The sequence below is a fragment of the Panicum virgatum genome, chromosome 2K (assembly GCF_016808335.1).
Source record: "Panicum virgatum strain AP13 chromosome 2K, P.virgatum_v5, whole genome shotgun sequence".
In the NCBI taxonomy this organism is placed as follows: domain Eukaryota; kingdom Viridiplantae; phylum Streptophyta; class Magnoliopsida; order Poales; family Poaceae; genus Panicum; species Panicum virgatum.
The window spans coordinates 47,405,414-47,432,769 of record NC_053137.1 but is presented as its reverse complement, the minus strand read 5'-3'; the positions used below and the strand labels follow the sequence as shown (position 1 = coordinate 47,432,769).

General features: G+C 53.2%; 1 protein-coding gene across 3 annotated transcripts; it reads right to left on the bottom strand.

The window, feature by feature from the left end:
* LOC120680712 lies at positions 1–27,356 on the bottom strand. 3 transcript variants are annotated; one of them, XR_005677773.1, is made up of 7 exons: positions 27,084–27,356; positions 26,912–26,979; positions 26,657–26,808; positions 26,502–26,583; positions 25,509–25,629; positions 24,919–25,316; positions 1–58 (listed from the first exon to the last, which is right to left on the bottom strand). XR_005677773.1 is itself a non-coding variant. In XM_039962241.1 (6 exons), exons 1-5 carry the CDS (start codon positions 27,121–27,123, stop codon positions 25,516–25,518), a joined length of 456 nt encoding a protein of 151 aa, XP_039818175.1. In that variant the 5' UTR covers positions 27,124–27,356; the 3' UTR covers positions 24,854–25,313; positions 25,509–25,515. The 3 variants fall into 3 exon arrangements, 1 of the variants encoding a protein (XP_039818175.1); XR_005677774.1 differs by having other exon boundaries at positions 24,919–25,313; XM_039962241.1 differs by lacking the exon at positions 1–58 and having other exon boundaries at positions 24,854–25,313.

Below are 27,356 nucleotides of genomic sequence, written 5' to 3'. Positions count from 1 at the left end.
TGGGAGAAAAAAAGCTTCTTCAGATCCTAGCTGATGGACCAACAAGTTACAAGCAAGCCTGTTGTCGGTGTCCTGACCCGGCGGTCCGGATCCTAACTAGTAATGCTGCGTGTTTTCTCGTCCCATATGTTGATGCAAGAGGCAACACAGTAACGCATGGGTTTATCCTGGTTCCGGCCGTGGGGCCGTACGTCTAGCAAGGGGGTGTGCAAGGGCACTGTATTATCTTGCACCGGAGGTGCCTGTAGTAGGGGATACAGGCGAGGCGAGAGAGGGAGGGAAGCTCTCAGGTCTCTGCTAGAGGAGAAGTTGATTGAGGCGAGTGCCAATATCGGGTGCCCAGTGGTGCTGAGTGTTGCGTTCTATCGAGTGCGCTGATTGCGCGATGTTGCCGACGTAGGTGACGATCCCCCTTAAAGGAAGCCCGCCTCCTCCTTTTATAGTCACAAGGAGGGACGGCGTACATGCGCAGGGGATCGTGGAAGTCGTCCTATTCCCCCCGAATCGCGGGGGTGCAGTGGTCGAACACTGTAGGAAGTACACTGTGGGGCATGGCGTCAGGCGTGACAGTCATCCTGGGTATCGTCCTTGGTCTTGCGGAGATCGCGCCGGCGTCCTGCCGGCCCCATCAGGCGGCGTGGTCATCTCTGTAGGGTATACAGTCTTCCAAACGTGGCATGGTGGCGTTCCGTGGGCCCTGCAGGCCAAGGTCTTGCATATACACGTGCGCCAGCAGTAGCGGGGCACGCGGTGGTCCTGGACCCCCCTGGGCGGAGTGCTAGCGCGTGCACTAAGGGGTTCGGGAGTCACGTGGAGGTCCCGGACCCCTCGAGGGGGGAGGTCCGGGTCTCCGGCTGCTAGTGCTGGGCGTCCCTCCTTGAGGGGCACGTGGCGACACCGGACCCCTTCCCGAGCGGGGGGCGGGTCCGGGGCCATAGGTGTGGTGAGAGGGATTCGGTCAGCAGGAGTTGGCAAAATAGTAACGGGAGCTGTGCCAAGCACGTCTCGTCCCGCGTCACAGATTCCACAGTATTGCCACAATGCCCGGGATGGCGGAGCAGTGACCGGAGTTGGCAGACGGGACTCTGGTCACAGCCACTGTGGGGGATGGCGGCCTGACACCGTCTGTCCTGGGTGCTGTGGAGGAGTGGTTGGCATTTAATGCCTCCGTACGACGGGTGGGTGAGCGGGAGGGCTGTTTGTCCTTTCTGTCGAGGGGTGGCCTCGAGCGAGGCGGAGACAATTCGCCCTGCTCGAGGGTAGGTTCGTGTTGGCGCTCCTTAAGTATCCATTTTATCCCCTATTTAACTTTGATAATGGCATGAATGTAATATCAAAATCACTAACCATCCTAACCTCGGCCCAATTATTGGTCGTTTTCGTGTTTGCACATATATTTTGGAGGTACTTCGTTTTTGCAGGTTTTTGACCAATTTTGGAACATGAAATGACGAGGCTCACGATCACATGATAACAAGAAGAAAGACAAAGGCCAAAGCCCGAACAAAGGACCGAAGGCCATGATGATTAGAGGCCCGTTTGTGCACATCCACCCTCCAATGAAGCCCAAAGGACAAAGCCCACAAGATAAGATCAAGATACTTCGGGGCTAAGCAAAGGAAAGATAGATTTAAGGAAGGATTTTCCATCCTATCCTTTACCTCGAAGAAATCTCGAAGATAACGACGTCTAATGGGGTGCAATCGTGAAAGGCATAAACTCTAGAAGATTCCAGTAGACTTGGGGCGAAAGGAGGACACGAGGCGACGAAGAAATGGGCCAGGCCGGCCGGCCTAGGTCCATTGGGCTGGCCGGCCCAGCCCCTTTTTGAGGCGGTTCGGCCTCCCCTTTGACCTAGGGTTTCCTGAGCCTATTTAAAGACCCCTCCCCAAGGTTCACGCAGAGATCAATTCGGGAGACGACGCCAAGGAGCAGAGAAGATAGAGGGACACCTCTCAGAGAGCCGAGGGTCGTGCTAGTTGTCTAGGGGCTTCCCTAGCCGACGTGGGAACCTTGCAAGGAAGACCACGTCAGAGTTCTGGAGCTAGGATCATCAAGATCAAGGTAGGGCTCCGGTTGTGATCTTGTGATGTACAATCATTCATGGTGAAGTTATTTGTGATTCCGAATGTTTAGCGACCATGTTCTTTCTTTCGATTTCGTTCTTTTCTTTGGGTTTGCTTCATCCTAGATCTATTATCGAGATAGATCGCTTAGCATGATCTTGTAGTCATGGTGGCTAGAGGTTCATGGCGGAACTACCAAAGGGGGTTCGACTTGCTTCTGGGTACTTTTGTCCAAAGGGGTGGCGTCGTGACAGGGCGTTGCCACTGAGTAGGTGGGGTATCGAGGGATCGGATTGGAGATTTTGAGTTTAAAGATGCTTTTCATTGAGATTCACATCTATCTTACTTCACTACATCTAGCTGGAACTACAACATATGCATGATCTAGGTGATCTAGATTGGTTATCTCTAACTTTCTCTTGCTACCTTCGGTGTTTGTCGTTTTTAGTAGATTAGATTTGTTTTTCACCATCTCAACACAAAGGAATCTCTATGCTAGTAGATTGTTTCTTGTATCTTTGGTTCCGTGGATTGATAAACCTTGGGGGAATACACTAAGGGAAAAGCTACATGAACCGTGCACTTGCGGTATACAAATCGGGGGCGCTAAGGAGCGTTAACAAGCTTTTCTGTCGCCGTTGCCGGGGAACCATCGTTTTAAGATCCAATCTTACTTGCATTCGTAAATATTTCTTTTTCTTGATTTTTCTTTTTGACCTTTTTAGATCTCTTATTTTTTTTGTGCTAACTAAAAAAACAAAAAAACGGATCTATTCCACGAAAATCAATCTAATCTAGAGTTTGCTTTATTTTGCTTTATTTTTCTTTTATGTTTTAGATCTTGTATATTCATCTTTTAGATCTGGTATATATTTTTCTTTTTCACTAACCCCTAACAGGAGATGGACGGGAGCCTCTCCAACAAACCTGAAAATTTTGTGGATGATCCAGAAAAAATTTACAGGCAAAGGAGACGAGAAGCACAATCAAGGAAGCCGGAACTAGTAGATCCAAAAGTCGAAGCCGACGTTTCATCGTCTTCACCTCAAGCAACTCCACCAACAAGTCCAAAGGAGGCGCCACTTCACCAAGGGATGGCGCTACCGGAGCAGGAGCGTACGATCGGAGAGCTATGCACTCCGGGCATTCGGGACTTGCCGATCCAAAATCTCGACAACATCGGAGTTTCGTTCGAGATCAAGACGTCAATCATAAGGATGGTGCAAAGCTCGCCCTTCACTGGAAAAGAAGACGCTAATCTACATCTTCAAGCGTTCCTCCAACTATGTCGCACCTTCGACATGCAAGGGATGACTCAAGATCAAATAAGAGCGAGGCTCTTTCCGTTCTCTCTACTTGGGAGAGCGTTGCAATGGTTTCATTCTCTACCAACGCGCACGGTGCAAAATTGGGAGTCCTTGATGAAAGAGTTCATGACGGAGTTCTACTCGCCGGGCAAGACCCAGATTCCGCGCAACAAGATTGCAACATTCGCGCAAGCCCCGACGGAGACTATTGCGGAAGCCTATGAGCGCTTCAACGACTACATCCGCGTCGTACCTCATCACAAGTTCTCAAGGGAGGATGTGGTCCAGAAGTTCTATCAAGGCCTCACTACAGCATCAAGGGGGATCATTGACGCATCGGCTGGAGGTTCTATCATTGAGCTCACGCCTACTCAAGTTTTCAAGCTATTCAAGAAGGTGGCAGACAATGAGGCATGGGCATCATCGGGGCGCCGACAACCACTCCAAGCCGTGGGCGCCGCAAAGAGTGTATTACAAGTGGAACGTGAAGAAGTTCTAGAAGGGAAGATCGACTCGCTCATGAGAAGGTTGGAGTAGATGGAAGTGGAAAAGAGAGAAGCCCAAGCTATTGATTTGAAGGCGGCCGAAGCAAGGTCTACATGTGAAGAATGTGGAGAGTACGGCCATGTCCAAAAGAATTGCCCGGAGGAAGCCAAGATGCTCGACTACATGGAGAAGGGAGAATGGATTCCGCCACCCAACTTCCGCTACGGGCAAGGTAGACCCCAATTTAATGCAAGCTATTCCATTCAAAACTCGGTGCCTCTTCGTATACAATTGAAGGAGTTCATGGAGGACCAAGGCAAGATCAACAAGGACACCGTCACCAAGTTCAAAGCTATGGACAAGATCTTGGAGAACATTGATGGCAAGGTGACGGAGGTCGGGAGCTCTAACCTTCAAGTACTCAACATGATGAAGATGCTAGAAACGCAAGTAGCCCAGCTCGCCGGACGCTTATCTAGCAACGAAGGAAAATTGCTGAGGCAACCTCAAGGTCCAGAGATAGCAAAGGCAATTCAAACTCGCTCGGGAAAGGAGACCGAAGAACCCGAACATGCGGTGGGAGCAAGGAAGCCTAAGCCAAGAGTTGAAGTGGAGACCATCATCAAGGAGAAGGCACCTACTCCTATGCCAGAGATAGTCACCGAAGAGCCGGAGTTTGAGCTAGATGATATAGACACCAAGATTCTACCGCCAAGGCCACGATACCGCAAAGGTAAACATGAAGATGAGCAATTCAATAAATTTGTTGACATGGTACGCAGGTTGAGCATCAATATGCCACTCTTGGACGCTCTACAAGTTCTGACGTATTCTCGCTACTTCAAAGACATCATGGGAAACAAGCGCGAGATACCGCCCAGCACTGTCAAGCTAACCGAGGAATGTAGCGCGGCAATCGCTAATGAAGCTCCTGAAAAGAAGAGGGACCTCCGGATGTCCTACCATCCCGTGTTCCATTGGATCTCTTATGTTCGAAAGAGCACTTTGTGATCTCGGTGCGAGTGTGAGCGTCATGCCAAAGAATGTGTTCGAGAAGCTACGCTTACCGGAGCCGGAGCCCACCGCCATGTGCCTAGAGTTAGCGGACAATTCCGTTTGCTATCCTTTGGGAATCGCCGAAGACGTGCCCGTGAAGATTGGAGAACACTTAGTCCCCGTTGATTTTGTGATTCTCGATATGGGAGAAGGGAGCAAGGCGCCTCTCATACTTGGGAGGCCTTTCCTCAAGACCGCAAGGGTGAACATCGACGTTGGCAAGGGGGAGATAAAGTTCGACATCAGTGGCACCACAAGCGAATTCAAGTTTCGTCCACACCTCGAGGTATGCAACATGATCAATGTCAAATATGTTCCGCCTCACCGCCGTGTCACAGAGGAGAAGCCAAAGAAAGAAGAGGAGCCGAACAAGAAGGAAGCGAAGAAGGAGATAGAAGTCGTCGCGTCCATCGCGACAAAGAAGATCGCTGCACCCGTCAAGAAGAAAGCTAAAAGCCTGCCTGTGAAGACCAAAAAGACGACTAACCTAGAAGACAAACCCGCACCACAGATTGTGCGAAAGTGGGTACCCAAGACTGCAGCGCCATCACCGAGCGTTGGTCCGAAGTGAAGAAGAAGAAAGTCTAGCTATAGACTATAAACGAAGCGCTTTGCGGGAGGCAACCCGTTCGTCGAGTCAAGAATAAAGCTGCCGGGAGTTCAACCCGTTCGTCGAGTCAAGAATAAGCTGCCGGGAGGACAACCCGCGAGAGATTTTGGTAAGTGAGTCAAGAATTTTGCTATGCAAGGACATGATATACTTTTGAACAATTGGTCGTTCGGTCGAACAATTCGATTTGGATTTTATTCGCTCGGTCATTTCGATGTTGTTTCTTATTTTAAACCAATGACATGAGCCATTCTATGATTTATTTGCCTCTTCTTGAGAAAGCCACATCCAAAATTCCATACCTATTTATGGCGACTGTCCTGTCCATGACGGCCGGACCAAGTTGAGATAAAACACACGAGTAGAGTCGCGCTATGTTTTTATTATTTAAATCCTTGATGCGTTGTTTCGCACAAACATAGAGAGAATTTTCAGTTTCATTACCGTAGGACTAGAATTTTCCTAACCATAATTATTCTCTTTTTCAAAATTCTCTCTCTCATTTTAGCAAAAATTAGAACCTAAACCCAAGACCCATGGCTGAATTCGAGATTGTTCACTATCAATTCATGAAAGTGAACGGTTCCGGTGCAACCAAAATTAATGTAGTCGGGAAATATTTTTCGACTTACAAATGTAAAGATGTTTCAATTCCCCTCTGATTATTCATTTAAATTCATTGCATGCTTTGAGTCAATTCTGAAATTTCAAAGTTAGAGGAGGATTAAACATCTAAGCATGATTTGGAGAGGGTTTATGTGCTTGATTAACATCCATTGATCAAAGTGAGTTCACGGGAAAGAATTGTGCTCTCTACCTACCACCACATGCAAATGATCCAAAGAAGGGAGCAGCCATGCATGGGAAGGACATGTAATTTTCAGCAAAGATGGCACCATGTGATGAATGATTAGGCATGGGACAAGGTGAATGACACAAAGTGAAGAAATAATGTTGCAAGTGGACATCAAAGGCAAAGAAGGAGTGGTTCACGGGATTTGGACGGTGCAAAGCATGAAAGATGTACTGGACTGAAGCAAATAATTGCACCAGGAAGCCACCAGAGAAAGATGAAGTGAAGGAGGGCCAGGAATGCCCTAGGCCGGCCGGCCCCAAGGCCCTAGGTCGGCCGGCCTGGCCCCTTTTTAAGAGCTCTGGTGCTCCCCTTTGACAGGTACGCTCCTCACTCAATTCATTGCTTATGTTCTTCAAGTTCTTCACCCAGAAACATCAGTTAGAGCCCTAAAAAAATTCGTCCACCAAAATCTACTCCAAAAATCTCCGAAAATTCGCCACAAATCCTAGTTTGCTCCACTCTTCGATATATTGTTCTCCCGCCGGCAAGAAACCCCAGGTGTGTTTGTTTTTGTGTGTGTGCAGCAAGGAGTCACCATGAGTGGCATCATGAGGTTCGTCACCGGGAGGAGAAGGACACGTTCATCAACATCCGACGCATAGGCAAGTTCTTCGCGGAGGCACTCGGTCTCCGAGTCTCCGCGGAGCATGGAGGAAGACAACCCCGCACCGAGTGACATGTTGCTCCTTGGTGGGATGAGAGACCCGAGAAGCTCCTCCATGGGATTCACCGAAGGGATGCCACCTCCTCCACGGCGTTCGACAAGATCATCCGCACCACCACCATACAAGCCCGAGAATTCAGAATATGGGTTTATTATCCTGTCGAAGGAAGAAGAAGAAAGTCTCAAGTTCATGAAGGGAAGGCTGCGAGCAAACTACGATTTTGATGATGAAGCATTGGAGAAGTTGGGATTTAATCATGACATCTATCAACTCTTGGAGAACATCGGTTGGAAGTTATTTTCCGACGGTGTCACGGTAGACATGCAAGAAGAAGTGGCTTTGGAGATGTTCATGACATTGGAGAAAACAACGGAAGTGGTGGATGATGAAGAAGTTCCATGTCTGAAATTTCGGCTCAAGAATGAAGAAAAAGTCATCACCTATGGAAAAATAGGGAGTTTGCTCGGATTCAAAAGTAATGCATATGAAATGGTGCGAGTTGAAGATAGAGAGCTTGATGAATTTTGGACAAAGATAGCAAAAGATGTCAACCGCCAAAGGAAGAATATAAGTAATGTGACCCTCCAAATATTCCACTCTTGGTTGAGCAAAAGAATTCTCGGGAGGATGAGAGAATCGAAGGTCACCGACCAAGAATTAAATTGGATGTATGCTGCATTAGTGAAGAAGCAAGTGATTGATCCCACCTACATCATGGTTGAAAGGTGGATTTGTGAAGCATCATCCGGTACGGGAGAAGTTGGTTCGGGGTGTTATCTAACAATGATAGCCCAAGCCATGAATCCGGGGTTACGAGTGATCCAAAAATATTATGTCACGGGAAGAGATATTTGGATTGAACATTTGAGGCAAGGCCATTATATCGGAGGGGATGAAAAGAAGGGATTCACTATTTCTGAGATGGATATTTCCCTTCCCGATCAAAGACTGAAATTATTCGCAAGAGGGAGGACTGATTGGCGAGTTGAAAATATTGGAAAAAGGTGAAGAAATCAAGAGGAAGGTTAATTGAAGGAACATCGGCATCGGCACAACAAGAAGACTTTGAAGTAGACCTTCCACCGCCAAGTTCCGCTTATTGGAGGAATGAATTTTAAGGTGCATCAAGTGAACAAGGATACCCGCAAGGATGGACGAGTCAATGGGAAGGGAACCAAGATCAAGCATGGGGGCATGCTGCGGCGGCGCCCCCACCATTTAGCAACTACGGCTACCCACCCCCATCATACCAAGGAGAGATGCCCGACCCGTCATTTGGAGCACAATTTTTTGACCTCCCTCAACCGGAACAAGGAATGAGAATCATGGGTGCACAAGCAAACTAGAAAACGGAACCGCGGGAATTGCATATCAAATGGGACTTCTAGGCCTAGCGCCACCGGAACAATTTGATGGAGGAGCATTTCAATAATATTATGACCAAGGATACAACGCAAGAGACAATCAAGAAGAGTGATAGACGACAAGACCATGAATAAAATGCTCGCACGTGTAGTTTGGATTTTTCTATTTCTTTTCATTTATTTTCAGCATGTGTGCAAGCTTGTGTGTGCGTAGCATTTTTCTGTTCTATTTATTTTTTAGCATGTGTGCAATTTGCTTTCTTTGTTTTCATCACCATGATAAATAAATGCATCACCCACGCTTTAATGTTATGGTTAGTAATGATGATAGAAAGGTTGTGCCATGATAAAATATGATGATCGTTGCCGCCTTGTCTACTTTCTTGTGCTTGGTTTATGCATGATTAAACTAATGCTCTCTCTAACATGATCTGAAAATTAATTAAATGCCGGCTAATTCAATTGTGGAGGTTATGATAAATTAAGACCCATATCTTTTATTCTTGCTCTCTTACTTAAGCTCGTCAAGGAAAATTTAATTTGGATTTAATTTTGAGCTAACCTTGTCAATGATACCTTTTGCAATTGCTCTACCCTTTTACAAGCCTAAATGATATATCATAACAAACCATAGAGCAAGAATTATTTTCAAGTGAATTAATTTAGGATTTATCTTCTTTGATACGAGACAAAGAAGCTAACCATTCCGTATTTTTGCGTACCTCTCTTTTGCTAGCTATTCTATCCATGCATTGTAAGTTTCTATACCGGGAACAACGCAAACCTCGCTGGATATCCACCCTTAACCAAAAACATCTTTTTGTGAAACACCTCCTTGACCACAACCTATTTATTGAGTATATATTTTTATTTCGACGGCAAAACAGTGGAATCAAGAGCAAAATTCAGTAAAACATAAGCTTGGGAAGCATCAAAGAGTTCGCAGAAGAAAAATCCGAAGAAGTGGAGGCCTACAGGCAGTAGGCCGGCCGGCCAACACCCCTGGGCCGGCCGGCCTGCCCCTTTTCCTCCTCTGTTGGCTTCAATCTTTCACGAGGAGATGCTCCCTTGAATTCCAAAGTTAAGTCCAGAGAATTGATAAAGGTTTTGTGCACTCACTCCATCAAGTTATCATCACTTCATTGCTTGAGGACAAGCAAACGTTCAAGCATGGGGGGAGGTGGAGTAAGTGCATTGTGTTGCCAACGGTTCTGAGGAGCAAAAAGAAAGAAAAAAAAGAGGAGAGAAAAAATAAAAAAAATGAATGATGATGAAAAGCTCCTCGGTTCCTTTAGCCTCATTAAACTCCAGGTACTTTGAAGATTATTCTATACTCAATTATTCCAACCATGTGTAATCCGATAACAAGGACTTCAGTTGTGCCTTGGGATCAACCGTTGCCATTTGCACATGTCCACCATCTAAAGTATGTGTTTCATTCTCTCCCTCTCCATAAAGAAATTATTTTCCAATGGTCTTTTTGACGAGTATTGGTAAATCCATAAGAAGAATTTCTTGTTTTGATAATATCTTGATTATAATATCTTTTGTTAGGACTAACCTTTCCAGAGCTCCAGATAAAGCCTCACACATACATATAAGAGAAAGAAAGGAGAAAGTTCTAGCAAGTTTGAGAGACAAGATGAGCTGAGAGTTTCCATGAGCAAATTGCAATGAGGTTTAAATTATTGATCTTGGTTTAGCATTACTTATGGAACTTACTTTCTTAATTCTGAGACTTGTTTAATTTTGAGAGCATGTGCTTAATAATTGTGGGGAAGCATTTAACTTGTATCTACCTTCCACATTGAAAAAGCTGGTTACAACATGAACTATTAACTGCAAAATATTTTTTGGGAGCATTGTGTTTTCTCGTGTATGATCAAGTGCAGGGATTGGACACTGAAAGGCAACGCTGATTGTTATCAAAGACTTACTCGAGGACGAGCAAGGTTTAAGCATGGGGGGAATGTTGGCGCTCCTTAAGTATCCATTTTACCCCCTGTTTAACTTTGATAATGGCATGAATTTAATATCAAAATCACTAACCATCCTAACCTCGGCCCAATTATTGGTCGTTTTCGCGTTTGCACATATATTTTGGAGGTACTTCGTTTTTGCAGGTTTTTGACCAATTTTGTAGCATGAAATGACGAGGCCCATGATCACGCGATAACACGAAGAAAGACAAAGGCCAAAGCCCGAACAAAGGACCGAAGGCCATGATGATTAGAGGCCCGTTTGTGCACATCCACCCTCCAATGAAGCCCAAAGGACAAAGCCCACAAGATAAGATCAAGATACTTCGGGGCTAAGCAAAGCAAAGATAGATTTAAGGAAGGATTTTCCATCCTATTCTTTTCCTCGAAGAAATCTCGAAGATAACACCGTCTAATGGGGTGCAATCGTGAAAGGCATAAACTCTAGAAGATTCCAGGAGACTTGGGGAGAAAGGAGGACACGAAGCGGCGAAGAAATGGGCCAGGCCGGCCAGCCTGGGTCCATTGGGCCGGCCGGCCCAGCCCCTTTTTGAGGCGGTTCGGCCTCCCCTTTGACCTAGGGTTTCCTGAGCCTATTTAAAGACCCCTCCCCAAGGTTCACGTAGAGATCAATTCGGGAGACGACGCCAAGGAGCAGAGAAGATAGAGGGACACCTCTCGGAGAGCCGAGGGTCGTGCTAGTTGTCTAGGGGCTTCCCTAGCCGACGTGGGAACCTTGCAAGGAAGACCACGTCGGAGTTTTGGAGCTAGGATCATCAAGATCAAGGTAGGGCCCCGGTTGTGATCTTGTGATGTACAACCATTCATGGTGAAGTTATTTGTGATTCCGAATGTTTAGCGACCATGTTCTCTCTTTCGATTTCATTCTTTTTCTTTGGGTTTGCTTCATCCTAGATCTATTATCGTGATAGATCGCTTAGCATGATCTTGTAGTCATGGTGGCTAGAGGTTCATAGCGGAACTACCAAAGGGGGTTCGACTTGATTCAGGGTACTTTTGTCCAAAGGGGTGGCGTCGTGACAGGGCGTTGCCACTGAGTAGGTGGGGTATCGAGGGATCGGATTGGAGATTTTGAGTTTAAAGATTCTTTTCATTGAGATTCACATCTATCTTACTTCACTACATCTAGCTGGAACTACAACATATGCATGATCTAGGTGATCTAGATTGGTTATCTCTAACTTTCTCTTGCTACCTTCGGTGTTTGTCGTTTTTAGTAGATTAGATTCGTTTTTCACCATCTCAACACAAAGGAATCTCTATGCTAGGAGATTGTTTCTTGTATCTTTGGTTCCGTGGATTGACAAACCATGGGGGAATACTCTAAGGGAAAAGCTACACGAACCGTGCGCTTGCGGTATACAAATCGGGGGTGCTAAGGAGCGTCAATAGTTCGCTACCCTCGAGCGAGGCGGAGATGATTCGCCCTACTCGAGGGTAGGTCCGCTACCCTCGAGCGAGGCAGAGACGCGGGGCGTGGTCGAGGGTCTCGATGGGAGCCCTCGAGCGAGGCGGAGATGCGGGGCGTGGTCGAGGGTCTCGATGGGAGCCCTCGAGCGAGGCGGAGATCACCCGCGAGTCCATGGGGGTGCGGATGGGCCACATGCTGGGCTTCTTTGAGTCCTTTCTTTTCTTCCAGATTGGATGGAGGCCAAAGGCCTTCGTGGGCTTAGTTGCCTAATATGTGTTTGCGTTTTTAGGATGATCTTAGTACCCCGATTAGGGTATCCCTAACCGTGGTACCCGACAGTAGGCCCCGAGGCTTTGGCCGAGTCAAGAGATTCAGCCAAAGGGTATTTCGGCGATTTTACCCCTTGACGTGATCGATCGGTGCTGTGCCCCCGCCAAGCGCACCTGGGTGCTGGCCCGGCGGATGTGACAACTCGTCGGTCGGGATAGTGCGCTTGCGGAGAGAGTTCTCCGAGGCGCGTGCCCCTTCTTGTTTCGTTCCGGGGACAAGACGCGTCAGCGTGCTGAGCGGGCCAGGGCCACGATGGCGCCTGCTGCTCTGCAGCCGGTGCTTTTGCCACGCCGTCTCGTGCTCAGGGTCTCGGCCCTGCTTCCCCTGGTCGCCTCGCGGCGCGCCGTTCGAGGGCAGTCGGCCAGCGCCGATGCTGCGCTGCTCAGCGTCCAAGGGCTCAGCTTTGCTTTGTTGTGTCGTGTCTCAGCACGGTAACCGAAGGTATCTATCATTCGTGGTGGGACGCGCCGTCACGGGCGGTCCAAGCCTTCGCCCTTCGACAGGCTTCAAGCTTGGCGCCTGACGCAGCTATAAATAGGGGTCGTGGGACTCCCCTTTCCTCTCCAACTTCCCTGCCCTTACTTCTAGCATCGCCTAAGTCTCGTAATATTTTCCTTCGCCTTTCACGACCGGCCCCCTGATGGGGTGGCCTGGCTTTTTTAGGCTTTGATGCTAGAAGAATGCTTGCGAGCGGCGGGGGAAAGCCGGAGAGGGCGTGCGCACCATCCCTTAGCTTCAGTGGGATTAGCAGAAGAGCTCTGGGCCCGTGGGGTCCTGCTTCTGCGATGTCCCTCAGCCTGAAGGGGGATGGAGACGCTTGAACATGGCGTTGGTGCCAGGTTTGGTGGCTGTTCTTCGCATCGTCACCCTTGGCAACAACGTCGCTCTCAGGGAGATGGTGTGGAGGGTGTTGTCCGCCAGCTTGACCCCCCGCAGGGTCTTCGGTGGAGGAGATGCTAGAAGAAAGCGTGCGAGGAGAGCATCCCGCTGGACCCGTGTGGTCTGGGGGCTGTTCCTCGCAATCCCTAGCAGCCTGGCCATCGCGCCAGCCAGGGGCTCGGTGCTCTTCATCGTCGCTCCCTCCTCCCCAAGACAGGGAAAATTGCCACGCAGGTGGCAATACATTTGTACTTTTCGACGGCTTTAAGCCGGTAGCCCTTTGTAATCTTTGTTTGTAAAGAGCAATGAAGTCTCCTTCTCCTTCGCGGAGAGGACGACCGAAAGTGTATGGGTGGGTGCCACCCCTGCAGGAGATTTTGGGTCCTCCTGCTTGGTTGCTTTACTGAGGTGGCCATCCAGCGTCTTTTCCAGCCGGCATCGGCACTCCTTTCAGCCGGCCTCGACATTCTTCGTGCTGGCACAGCGACCCCGTGTCCAGCTTAACCATATAGCAGGCGTACGTCAGGAGTGGGAGTTTTGGTTAGACACACGGAACTTCACAATCGACGGTCGTCGACCCATTCGAGGGTGCGGCCTGAGCCGCGGCGTGCGAGGAGCCCCGGCCTACGTAAGGGCATTCGGGGAGCCCTCGACTATGGTTACGGCCCTCGTTGCCCTTCCGCAGGGAGGAGGGGTGAAGCGCACCATGCTACCCATGCTCGGGCCGCGAGCTATGGCTCCTTCGGTGAGCTGTTATCGGGTAGTTCAAGTGGACGTCCGTGCCCCATTCGATAAGGGTCGGCTCGTGGTCCATGGACACGTCACATAAAGCACTCGCAAAGGTTCGCATGGTCGATTTGTGCTATCTCCTTCCCCACTCCCTAACTTTGATTTGATTGCGTTTTGCAGGGGATGAGCCGCAAGTGCCACCCCTCGAGGCCTCCGATCCCGAAGGAACGCGAGGTCAACTGCCAGCACGCAGAGGCGGTGAAGAAACGGAAGGAAGCGGCGGAGGCGGCCGCCGACAGGAAAAGGAGGAGGAAAGAGAAGCACGACAAGGCGTCCAAAATCGCACGTGCGGAGGGGAAGCCGCGGCCCGCTACGCCCGAGTCCACGAGCGAGGAGGAGGACGCCTCGGATACCGAGGTCAACCTTCCGGGTGATGGCGAGGCGGCAACAGGTGCGGATTCCCCGCCGGTCTATCAAGAGGCTGGCGACGAGGATGTGCTAGCGGCGCCGCGTGAGGCGAGGCCCGCACCGGGGCTGTTGGCGGACCCGCCCCTCGCGGCGACGGAGCGGAGGTCGCCCACGCCATCGGCGGGACGAAGGTGACCCACGCCGACGGCGGGCGGGAGATCATCTACGCCCGCGACAGAGCGGAGGTCGCCCCTGCCAGCGACGGGCGAGGGGGTCCCCGCGCCCGCGATGTCGACGGGCGGCGATGGGTCCGCGGCGAGCGCGGGGACGCCCGCGCAGACGGCCTCGAGGCCTTAGGCTGGTCCGGGGACGACACCCTCGGATCGGTCGTCGAGGGGCATCAGCGTGCCGCGGGATCGAAGGAGTGGCACGGGCAAGTGTAGCATGAGTGCCCGGTCCGAGTAAGTGTTTCTGGTTTTATTCGCTGCATTCATTTAATCGATCCCCCAATCCTGCTAACCTCTGCCTTTCTTCCCCAATTTCTAGCTCCGGGGCCGTTGCCAAGGATGCATCCCCGCTCGCGCCGGCTAAAGCCCTCAAGACCGGGGCGCGTGCCACGCCACACTCGGCGCCGCAGCCCCCGCCCGTCGTGGATATCGTGGCGGAGGCCGCGAAGCTACGGAAGGCCATGGCTCGAGGGGCCCAAGCGTCCCAACAGGCTCGAGCTCCGGGGAACGGGGGCGATGCCGGCCAGAGTGGCGTCGAAACTGCCACTCAGGCCGACATCGTGGGGGAGGCCGGCCGGGGCGGCGCAGACGGCGCCGTCCGTCCGGTCGTCGAAGTCGAGGCTGGTAGGAGCGACGCGGATAGCGCCGCCCGGCCGGTCGCAAAGGAAGGTGGTGGTGGGGAAGCGCAGGAGCACCCTGCCAGCCAAACGGAGGAGGAGGCCCTCGTCCCCGAGCCCCCGAGGGCTGTGGTCGAGGGAGTCGCGGAGGAGGAGTCGGCGCCAAGGGCGCCGGTGGCGGAGGAAGCCCGCGTCTCGGTGCCCGCAGAAGACCAGGACGAGGGTGTCGTTGCGGCGGTGACGGCGCCGGCGGCGACAGGTAGTGTGGTGCCAGTGGTGCAGCTGCCGGACAGCAGCGAGGAGTTCGGGGATTCGAGAGACATCGACCCCGCTGCTGCGGCAAGCGCCACCGACAAGATCGCCGAGTTTACGTCGGCCTGCGCGGAGGTGCTCGACGAGGGGACATCCGAGGGACCCCATCACGGGGCAATCATCCAGTCTGGGGTCCCCCCGGAGTTTCTCCACGACGAGCGGGAGGAGGAGTCTGTCTGGCAGGTGCAGATCGAGGCAGGTTCTCAGATCCTGAACCACCTCGATCGCACCCTGGAGCTCCATCGGATGACAGATTACCAGATCAGCCAGGTAAGCGGCTCCCTCCCAGGAATTTGTTCGTATTTTGGCCTCGATTTCACTTGTTTTACCCACGCCTTTCCTCTTGCAACGGCTGAGGGGCATCTCGCGCAAGAAGAGCGCCGAGATGACCCAGTTGTACTCTCAAGTGCGCTGGCTTGGTCAGCACAATGCTGGCTTGGTCCTCCAGAACATCGACGCCAACACCAAGATGGCAGATCTGGGGGCGCGTCAGCAGGCGCTAGAAGAGGAGCTGGCGCGGGCCGCCGGTGAGCGTGACGTCCAGCGGGCCGCAGCGGAGCAGAAGGCTCGGGAAGCCGAGGCGCGGACCGACGTGAGCGTGTGCCAGGAACTAGAGGGGGAGGGCGCCGTGTCTGGTAGCTCAGTGATCAGCCGCCTGCGAGCGCTAGGTGGCCGGATCGCAGAGCATGCCAAGAGCACCTTCCGCCTCGGTGTCCTACGAGCCCTCGTCGTAGCCTCGACACATTGTATCATGGATCTCCAGAGGCCGATGCGTCGTTCCCAACGACGCCGATGCGGACGCCGCGTCAGCTATCATGGACGACGCCGACGCAGCCGCCGAGGAGTTCGCCACAGCCTTAGCCGAGAAACTCGAAGCTGACATCCCCCCGATAGCCGAGTTCGATGCTGTTGCAGATCCACAAAGGGGGGATGATAACCTGTAGGAAAACTGGGCCTCGGAGCCCATGTAATGGATTAGCGCTCGTTGTAATTGTAGTTGTACTTGTGAATTAAGAAATTTGTTATTGTTAAATCGACAGTGTGGCCCATCGAGGCCTTGTGCGTTCGAGCCCTCGTTTTCTTTACTCCACTTCCGTGTTCTCGTATGCGACTTAGGTAAACATCTGCGAGGAATTTCGCGTTCATAAGCAACTTAGGCGTGGGGTGGTCAGGGGGGTGCCGTATCCCGGAGGCGTAGGCGGCCCCACGACTCGGCCGGCCCTGTACCGTAGTGCTTATGCCTCGCGTCCGTTTTTTCCAAGTGTACGAGAAGCTTAGAGACGGAAATTTTTCGAAAAAACGTTGGCGATTTTTGGGGACGTTCGGGGGTTCCCCCCGTAGTAGCCCCCGAGGGAGGCTTGGCTTTGCCGAGGGTGAAGCCAGGCGTACCTCAGTGTTCGTGCGCATCCGAGCCCCCGAGGGTCCGGAAGGTTCCCAAAAATAAACAAGTAAAGCGTACTTCTTTATTATTTCGGGAAATAAAAAATGCGAGTACAAACGATGTACAAATAGCTCGGAACTCTAAGGATAGAAGCGACGTAGCTGCTGTATGTTCCAAGCGTTGGTGAAGACTTCGCCGTTTTCATTCGACAGCTTGTACGTGCCGGGCTTGAGCACTTCGGCGATGATGTATGGGCCTTCCCACGGTGGTGAGAGCTTGTGGCGGCCCCTGTTGTCCTGTCGAAGCCTCAGCACCAAATCCCCTTTGTTGAGGTCTCGGCGCCGGACTCTCTGCGCTTGATATCTTCGCAAAGACTGCTGGTAGCGCGTAGAGTGTAGGAGTGCCACGTCTCGAGCCTCATCCACTAGATCTAGCGAGTCCTCACGGGCCCGCTGGTTCTGCTGCTCTTGATAGGCCTTGAGCCTTGGTGACCCGTACTCCAGGTCCGTGGGGAGTATGGCCTCGGCGCCATAGACGAGGAAGAATGGGGTAAAGCCCGTGACTCTGCTTGGGGTCGTCCTCAGGCTCCAAATAACTGAGGGTAACTCTGAGAGCCACCTCCGGCCAAACTTGTTCAGCTTGTTGAAGATCCTTGGTTTCAGTCCTTGGATGATCATGCCATTGGCATGCTCCACTTGCCCGTTCGTCTATGGGTGCGCCACAGCCGACCAGTCCACACGTATGTGGAAGCTGTCACAGAACGCCAAGAACTTCTTGCCTGTGAATTGGGTGCCGTTGTCGGTGATGATCGAGTTCGGGACCCCGAACCTGAAGACGATGTCGGTAAAGAACAGAACGGCTTGCTCGGATTTAATCTTACCGATGGGTCGAGCCTCGATCCACTTGGAGAATTTGTCGACTGCCACCAGCAAGTGGGTGAAGCCCCCGGGCGCCTTCTGTAGCGGACCAACGAGATCCGGTCCCCACACGGCAAACGGCCATGTGATGGGGATGGTCTGCAGAGCATGGGCCGGGAGGTGTGTCTTTCGAGCATAGAACTGGCAACCCTCGCAGGTCCGTATGACGTCGGTGGCGTCGGCGACCGCGGTGGGCCAGTAAAAGCCTTGTCGAAACGCGTTACCTACGAGGGTTCGTGGCGCGACGTGATGACCGCAGATGCCGGCGTGGATGTCACGGATCAGCTCCTTGCCCTCGGGGATGGGGATGCATCGCTGCAAAACGCCTGAGGGACTGCGCTTGTACAGCTCGTGGTCGATTAGGACGAAGGACTTGGCCCACCTAGCGAGGCGCCGCGCCTGAGTGCGGTTTGAGGGTAGGACCCCTCGAATCATCTAGTCAAGGTATTGGGCGTGCCAATCTTGCGAAGAGGGGGCCTCGTCGATCTCCATTGCTTCGGCCTCATCGATCTCCATTGCTTCGGCCTCGTCCGTGGAGGAGGTCCCGAAGTCAATGTCCATGGGCTCGGCCTCGTCCACCAGGGGGTTCCCGCCGGAGGGCCCGGCGGTCGAGGGGCCTGGCTCTGCCGGGTCCTTGAATTCGACGGAGGGCTTGGTGACGTCGCGAGCGAAGATGTTCGGGGGGACGGTGGTCCGCCCCGACGCGATCTTGGCTAGTTCGTCGGCATCCTCGTTGTACTTGTGTGGGACGTGATTGAGTTCTAGGCTGTCGAACTTGTCCTCGAGGCGGCGTACTGCTTTGCAGTATGCCTCCATCTTCGGGTCGTGGCAGCTAGACTCCTTCATTACTTGGCCGATGACAAGTCGAGAGTCACCGCGCACGTCGAGGCGTCTGATGCCGAGCTCGATGGCGATGCGGAGGCCACTGAGGAGGGCCTCGTACTCCGCCATATTGTTAGACGCAGGGAAGTGCAAGCGTATTACGTATCGCATGTGATCTCCGAGGGGTGAGATGAAGAGGAGGCCAGCGTCGGCGCCGGTTTTCATCGCCGACCCGACAAAGTACATGGTCCAGCATTCAGCCTGGATTTGTGGTAGGGGTAGCTGAGTGTCCGTCCACTCAGCCACGAAGTAAGCCAAGATTTGGGACTTGATCGCTTTGCGGGGGGGCGTAGGTGAGAGTTTCTCCCATCAGCTCCACAGACCATTTGTCAATTCTACCCTCGGCTTCCCTGTTGCGGACTATCTCTCCCAAAGGGAAAGACGAGACCACGGTGACGGGATGGGCCTCGAAGTAGTGGCGCAGCTTGCGCCATGCCAAAACCACAGCATATAGCAGCTTCTGAATCTGCGGATAGCGTGTCTTGGTTTCAGACAACACTTCGCTGATGTAGTACACCGGCCGTTGGGTAGGCAGAGCATGACCCTCCTCTTGTCTTTCGACAACGACCACCGCGCTGACCACTTGGGTTGTCGCGGCTACGTACAGATAGAGGGGCTCGCCATCCGCGGGTGGCGTGAGAATGGGGGTGTGAGTGAGCGATGCCTTCAGCCTATCGAGGGCTTCTTGAGCTTCGGAGGTCCACGTGAAGCGCTCGGTTTTCCTCAGGAGTCGATACAGGGGTAAGCCTTTCTCGCTGAGACACGAGATGAATCGGCTGAGGGACGCTAGGCATCCCATGACCCTCTGTACCCCCTTTAGGTCTCGGATCGGCCCCATCCGAGTGATGGACGAGACTTTGTCAGGGTTGGGTTCAATGCCCCGCTGGGAGACAATGAAGCCCAAGAGCATGCCTCGAGGGACTCCGAACACGCACTTCTCGGGGTTGAGTTTTACCCCTTTAGCCCTTAGGCAATTGAATGCAATCCTGAAATCGGCAACCAGGTCGTCCGCCTTCCTGGATTTTACAACGATGTCATCGACATATGCCTCTACGTTCCGCCCGAGATGGTCCCCGAAAACGTGGAGCATACACCGCTGATATGTAGCTCCGGCGTTTCTGAGGCCAAAGGGAATCGTGATGTAGCAGTACATGCCGAAAGGCGTGATAAAAGAAGTCGCGAGCTGGTCGGACTCTCTCATCTTAATTTGATGGTAACCAGAGTAAGCATCTAGAAAGGACAAAAGTTCACATCCCGCAGTTGAATCCACGATTTGATCAATGCGTGGCAAAGGAAAGGGAACCTTCGGACATGCTTTATTTAAACTAGTGTAGTCTACGCACATCCGCCAACTCCCATTCTTTTTCTTCACTAATACAAGATTAGCTAGCCACTCGGGATGGAATACTTCCTTGATGAATCCGGCCGTCAGAAGTTTCTGCAGCTCCTCGCCGATCGCCCGGCGCTTGAGCTCGTCGAAGCGTCGCAGGCGCTGCTTCACCGGATTGGAGTTGGGTCGGATATCAAGGGAGTGCTCGGCGACCTCCCTCGGTATGCCAGGCATGTCCGAGGGGCTCCACGTGAAGATGTCTGCGTTGGCGCGGAGGAAGTCGACGAGCACCACTTCCTATTTGTTGTCGAGGGTGGCGCTGACCTGCAACGCCTTGTCGTCGGAGCGATTCGGGTCGAGGGGCACCTTCTTGATACCCTCGGCAGGTTCGAAGCTTCCCGCGTGTCAATGCGTGGAGTCCAAGGCCTCGCTTGCCATTTTGTCGTGGGTGGCTGCGAGGGCCTCGTCCTCCACTTGAGCCTCCGCGTGCTCAACGCAATCGACGTCGCACTCGTAGGTGTGCTCGAATGAAGAGCCGACGGTGAAGACACCCTTCGGACCCGGCATCTCCAGCTTGAGGTAGGTGTAGTTGGGGATGGCCATGAACTTGGCGTAGCAGGGACGACCAAGGATGGCATGATAGGATCCCCGAAACCCCACCACCTCAAAGGTGAGTACTTCCTTGCGGAAGTTAGCTGCCGTGCCGAAGCAGACAGGCAGATCGATCTGGCCGAGGGGTTGGACTCGCCTCCCCGCGCAACGCCATGAAATGGCGACTTGCTGGGGCGAAGCTTGTTCAATCCCATCCCCATGAGCTCTAAGGTGTGGGCATACATGATGTTGAGGCTGCTGCCTCCGTCCATGAGCACCTTGGAGAAGCGGGTGTTGCCGATGATGGGGTCGACAACGAGCGAGTACCGTCCCGGGTGCGGGACGTAGTCGGGGTGATCCTCGCGGCCAAAGAAAATGGTGTCCTTCGACCAGTCGAGGTAGGATGGCGTGGCCTTGGTGACGGAGAAGACTTCCTGGCGCTCACGCTTGCGCTGCCGAGAGGTCATGTTCGTCGTTGGTCCTCCAAAGATGAAGAAGGCATTCTCCACCGGGGGGGGGAACTCGTCATCTCCACCTTTGTCGCCAGCATCCTTCTTTTTTTCCTCGTTGCGATGCGCGACGCGGTTGTAGTACTTTTTGAGCATTTCGCACTGCTCGAGGGTGTGGTTGACCGAGCCCTTGTGGTAAGGGCACGGTTTCTTCAGCATGTCATCGAATAGGCCGCCTCCACATCGAGGGAGGCCTCGAGGCCCTTTGCGGTCCGGGGCGGTGACGAAGGCCTCGTCAGAGTCTTCTGCCTGCCCTGGTCCACGCTGGATTGGTGGGGCCTGCTTCTTCCCTTTCCTCCCCCGCTTTTGTTTCTTGGCAGGGGTGTTGATCTTGGCGTTGCTGCCCTCTGCGGGCGCATCTTCCTTTCGCTTGTTCGGCTTGTCGTCGAAAATGGCACCAACTGCCTCCTCGCCGGCGGCATAGTTGATGGCAGCGTCGAACAGCTCGTTGGTGTTGGCGGGACGGCTTCGCGCAAGCTCGTGCACCAGATTCCTACACGTCGTGCCCTCGAGGAAGGCGTTGATGACCTCGACGTGGGTGACACTGGGGAGCTCGGTGCATTGCTTGGAGAAGCGTCGCACGTAGTCGCGCAGGGACTCATTGGGTTTCTGGCGACACCCTTTGAGGTCCCAGGAGTTCCCAGGGCGCACGTACGTGCCCTGGAAGTTGCCCACGAAGATCTGGACCAAGTCGGCCCAATTGTGGATCTGGTCCGCGGGCAAGTGCTCGAGCCACGTTCGTGTGGCGTCAGCAAGGTGAAGGGGAAGGTTGCGGATGATAACCGCGTCTTCCGTCGCACCGCCCAGCTGGCATGCTAGGCGGTAGTCGTTGAGCCAGACCGCGGGATAGGTCTCACCCGAGTACTTGACGAGGGTGGTGGGCTGTCGAAAGCGCGGGGGGAAAGAAGCGGTTCGAATCTCCCGGCTGAACACCCGGGTGCCCGGAGGCTCCGGTGACTAACCCCTGTCGTGCTCGGGGTCGAAGCGTCCACCCCGTCGAGGGGTGTACTTCCTGCCGTTGATGATGTAGCGGGCGTCGCCATTGCTGGCGTGTCCGCGCGTGTCGTGGAGTCGCTCCCTTGCGGGAGCTTTTCCGATGCGGTCGTGCACCGAGGGTGCCTTCGCGTCATGCGGCACGGCTGCCTTTCCCTTCCCCCCTGGCGGAGTGTGCACCGAAGCCTCGTGGTCCTGACGTGCAGTCCCACCGGGCTGCTTCGGGACTATCAAGCGTATGCGAGACGCAGAGCTCTCGGCCTACTGCACAGCAGCTTGCTCAATGAGCGCCTGTGCCTCGCGGCGCAGGTTACGACACGAAGTAGTCGACGACTCGGGCATCGCTTGGAGTAGGTAGGCCGCAGCGACGAGTTTTTCGCCGCCCGTTTTCAGTTCCGGAGGTTTGTCGATGTTGTCGTCGGCTAGGATCCGCTCCCATGCAACGCGAGCCGCCGCCTGGGCATGTGCACCACGCGCGTTGTGCTGTTGCTCGAGTGTGGTGCGCAGCTCCTGAGTCTGTCGACGCTGCTCGTCGAGCTTGGCTTGAAGCTCCTTGAGCTGCGACAGCTGCGCTTACCGCGCCGCCGAGCTTGACGAGGAAGAAGGGGCCGCAGGCAGCACCACCGGTTGGTTCGCCTGCGCGTCTGCCCCGCCGTTCCCATCATCACCCGGAGCGTTATCCTCTTGCCCGTCCGCGAGCTGGACCATGAAGCACTCCCGGGCGGGATCGTAATCCCCCTCGCTGGAGTCCTCGGAGCAGGTGAGGCAATGAGCCGTCGCCAACTGGAACGAGCGAAAAGCGCCGGGGTTGCGGATCCCAAAGTAGTCCTCGGCCTCCTCGGCCGTGAAGTTGTCCATGAAGTTGATGTCGTCGGCGATCGAGCTCGCCGTCTCGGGGTAGGAGTCGTTAGGAGATGATGCGATGAGGCTGCGGATCGACAGGAGATGATGACCCGGCAGATCCTCATACTCGGCGAAGTTGGTGCTGGACGAAGAGGCGTAGGAGGCAGCGTTGCGCATCCCGATGGGGAAGGGCGACGCTGTAGTCGCGCCCCCCTGGGAGGCACTAGGACTGCAGTTGATGATGGTGTCGGCGCAGCTGACGCCGAAGCACGTGATGACGAAGCGATGGCCCCGTCGGCCGCGACGCTGAGCCGTGACATGGCAACCTCAACCCACGTGGGGGAGTTGAGGCGCGCCGCCCGGCGCCGCTCTACGCGCGCTTGTCGCGAATGCTGGCCCGAGCGCCTGTTGCGCCGGGCTGGTGAAGTCGGAGTGTCCGGGTTGCGTCTGGGCGAGAGGAGCTCCATGAGGTAACCGTTGCCGGTTGCTCTGAACTCGAGACTCCCGAACCAGATCATGTATCCTGCTGGGAGCGGATCCGAAACGCCCATGGGGTATGGATTGGATCTGCTTGCCATCCCTGGAGATCAAATGGGAACAAAAAAGAAAATGTCACGCAGTGCTCCCCTACCTAGCGCGCCAACTGTCGGTGTCCTGACCCGGCGGTCCGGATCCCAACTAGTAATGCTGCGTGTTTTCTCGTCCCAGATGTTGATGCAAGAGGCAACACAGTAACGCACGGGTCTATCCTGGTTCCGGCCGCGGGGTCATACGTCCAGCAAGGGGGTGTGCGAGGGCACTGTATTATCTTGCACCGGAGGTGCCTGTAGTAGGGGATACAGGCGAGGCGAGAGAGGGAGGAAAGCTCCCAGGTCTCTGCTAGAGGAGAAGTTGATTGAGGCGAGTGCCAATATCGGGTGCCCAGTGGTGCTGAGTGTTGCGTTCTATCGAGTGCGCTGATTGCGCGATGTTGCCGACGTAGGTGACGATCCCCTTTAAAGGAAGCCCGCCTCCTCCTTTTATAGTCACAAGGAGGGACGGAGTACATGCGCAGGGGATCGAGTACACTGTGGAGCATGGCGTCAGGCGTGACAGTCGTCCTGGTTATCGTCCTTGGTATTGCGGAGATCGCGCCGGCGTCCTGCCAGCCCCATCAGGCGGCGTGGTCGTCTCTCCACGGTATACAGTCTTACAAACGTGGTGTGGTGGCGTTCCGTGGGCCCTGCAGGTCAGGGTCTTGCATATACACGTGCGCCAGTGGTAGCGGGGCACGCGGCGGTCCTGGACCCCCCTGGGCGGAGTGCTAGCGCGTGCACTAAGGGATCCGGGAGTCACGTGGAGGTCCCGGACCCCTCGAGGGGGGAGGTCCGGGTCTCCGGCTGCTAGTGCTGGGCGTCTCTCCTTGGGGGGCACGTGGCGACACCGGACCCCTTCCCGAGCGGGGGGCGGGTCCGGGGCCATAGGTGTGGTGAGAGAGAGTTCGGTCAGCAGGAGTTGGTAGAATAGTAACGGGAGTTGTGCCGAGCACGTCTCGTCCCGCGTCGCAGGTTCTACAGTGCTGCCACAGCGTCCGGGATGGCGGAGCAGTGACCGGAGTTGGCGGACGGGACTCCGGTCACAGCCACTGTGGGGGGTGGCGGCCTGACACCGTCTGTCCTGGGCGCTGTGGAGGAGTGGTTGGCATTTAATGCCTCCGTACGACGGACGGGTGAGCAGCAGGGCTGTTTGTCCTTTATGTCGAGGGGTGGCCTCGAGCGAGGCGGAGACAATTCGCCCTTCTCGAGGGTAGGTTCGCTACCCTCGAGCGAGGCGGAGGGGATTCGCCCTACTCGAGGGTAGGTCCACTACCCTCGAGCGAGGCGGAGGTGATTCTCCCTACTCGAGGGTAGGTCCGCTACCCTCGAGCGAGGCGGAGACGCGGGGCGTGGTCGAGGGTCTCGATGGGAGCCCTCGAGCGAGGCGGAGATCACCCCGCGAGTCCAAGGGGGTGCGGATAGGCCGCATGCTAGGCTTCTTTGAGTCCTTTCCTTTCTTCCAGATTGGATGGAGGCCATAGGCCTTCGTGGGCTCAGTTGCCTAATATGTGTTTGCGTTTTTAGGGTGATCTTAGTACCCCGATTATGGTATCTCTAATCGTGATACCCGACACCTGTCTTAACACAAAAAGGAAGTTACAAATCACCACGCACAATTCTCTCCAGGATTTGCTCTCTCTGTGCTAAATCAGAACTCAAGTTTTAACTAGACCTATTTACTTGTTCCACAGAGAATGATACCATTTTTTTAACTTCTGAAACCAGGTACCTCCCTTTTAAATGTTATAATGAGCAGCTGCATCATATCAGCACAGGTTGCAGAGCATCTGTTTCGATCTTCTCAATCCTCTCAAAAAAATAAGGTACCCTGGGACAAGATCCACCTTCCCCCTAGCTCCAGTCTGCATAACATCACTGACCCCTTCGACAGCAAGGGCTTGCATTATACCTACAGTGCCCGGTATTATCCTTCCCAGCTAAATCATATACAAGAAATAGGCAGATATTCCTGCTGATCAATGAATCACATGTCAGTACTCAGTAAATCAACAGCGTGATATACAGCAACACTTAAATTCATGTAAGAAGCAGAAGGCCAGTATAACTGCAAGATGTGGTCCTTAAAGATCAATTCGTCCGATGCAGTAAGTTACTATGGTGAAGGGTTGTGAAAAAATTGGGTCTAAAAAAAGAAGTAACATACCGTTATTCTAGGAAGATTTTCGAAGTAGCAAGGCCAGCACGTAGCAAAGGGCAGCATCAATAGTTGACAATGCAACAATAAACAAAGCTACCAGTACAAGAGTAAGTGTAGCCGTCTTCAGCTGTCAATGGTGATGATTTGATAAAATCAAGAGGTAAGCAAAGATTCTTTGATGCAGTAGCTTTAATTTTTTTCACAAAAACTACTAATATGGTGGCTAACGCCCTCCCCTGCACTTCAAGGACAATTAAAAAACCTAATCACCCAAAACTCTAAAACAAAACTAGTTACTCCTATACTCCAGTCCTAGCTACGCCCTACTAGACAGAGTAAAAGAATTGCACAGGATTGGCCCTAATGCCGGTTCTATAATTACTTAATTAGCATTTGAATGTGAAGCTATTAAAAATGCATCTGGAAGTCAGTTAAAATCTGCCTTGCCCATCTACTACGCATATGGATACGGCATACCAATAAATTCAAGACTCGGAGAGAAAACTGACACAGGTAAATCTAGTGAAAACTAGAATCAGGAATTCAGGTTAGGGACAGAATTTAGCACTTCATCGAGAAAGGCATAAGAGCAACGAAAATGTTAACCTTTTACTGAAAATAAACACATATTGATGCTTTTTGGTTGAAGGTAATTCAGATTATGTATCAAATTTATCCACATTTCATTCATCAATTAGATTGCTGCACTTGTGATTTCATACCATGGTCAAAAGAAGAAAAAAAATGCCCACTCCAATCTGAATTACCTATAGCTTCAGTCTGCCATCATAGTTTGCCAGTTAGTTTAGGCTATTTAGCACGTGCACCTACACAACATCTGCTGCAGTGCTGCAAATCCAACACATTCTGACAAGCTCAAACCGCACCTTCTTTTCTCTACTGATATACTAACCTTAATACCGGCACAAAATTACAATGCCTAGCAGTGTATCATGGAAATTCTCAACATCTCAACAAGGTCCAATGCAAGGGCCATACCGTGTTTCGAAGGCTTGGCCACTCTAGGTGCTTCAGTTGCCTCGGCTGCTCAGCTAAGAAAGCTACCAATCCCTTCAAACCCCTAACGATACAGAGAAAGAAAAATTCAATTTCACATTCAGACAGCGCAACAAGTGGGGAAAATACTCACTTACACCGCGAGGTCTCTGAACACTGCCAGCCAAAGCGGCTCATCATCATCAATCTGGTACTCCGTGGCCCGCTGACGTCCATGGTCCGACACAGCCGCGCATTTTCGAGCGCTGGCAGGAGCAAATCGGTGACCGCCAGGCTGCCGCTTGGCGACCTAAAATGCAAACCATGTAAAACTAATTGCATCGGGGAACTCGAAAAAGCACAGGAGGAACAGGGCGCGAATGGTTCTACGGCCATTGATGATGATAGAGCACCTTGAGAAGTGGAGGACTCCTTCGGCAGCATGACGGAGCCGGGCTGCACAGCGGGAGCGGAGACCAACCTGGGAACGAAGCAAATTTGGGGGATAAGAGTAACGAATCAGGCAAGCAAAAGAGAGAAGATAAATCAAGGTGGGTGGAGGCGGTGGGCTTAAGAGGTTGCAACCTGCGAGCGGAGCCAGCGCGCCTGCCGCTGGAGCAGCCATCCTCCCGGGAACCTTGGTGCCAAGCCGCGGGGACGGGACGCTTCGGTGGAGACGGCTCAGACGGGGATGCTTGGAGTCCGGCCGAGAGGATGGGGACTTGAGGGGCACCGCACCGGTGCGATACGAGGGCTAGCTGCCGTTTCCCCTTCCGGCGCCGGTCTCCGACGAGGCGAGCCGCGGCGCACGGGTCCGGTCCAGCGGGCGGCGTTCTAGTAGTGTGTGTGCGGCTACGG

Bases quoted from the DNA above. Each gene is read 5' to 3' on its own strand.
- LOC120680712 (XM_039962241.1), bottom strand. From the start codon at position 27,123: ATGGCTGCTCCAGCGGCAGGCGCGCTGGCTCCGCTCGCAG. The intron at 26,809-26,911 runs GTGCTCTATCAT...TTTGCATTTTAG, and splicing joins GGAGTCCTCCACTTCTCAAG to GTCGCCAAGCGGCAGCCTGG. The intron at 26,584-26,656 runs GTAAGTGAGTAT...CTGTATCGTTAG, and splicing joins GTGTTCAGAGACCTCGCGGT to GGGTTTGAAGGGATTGGTAG.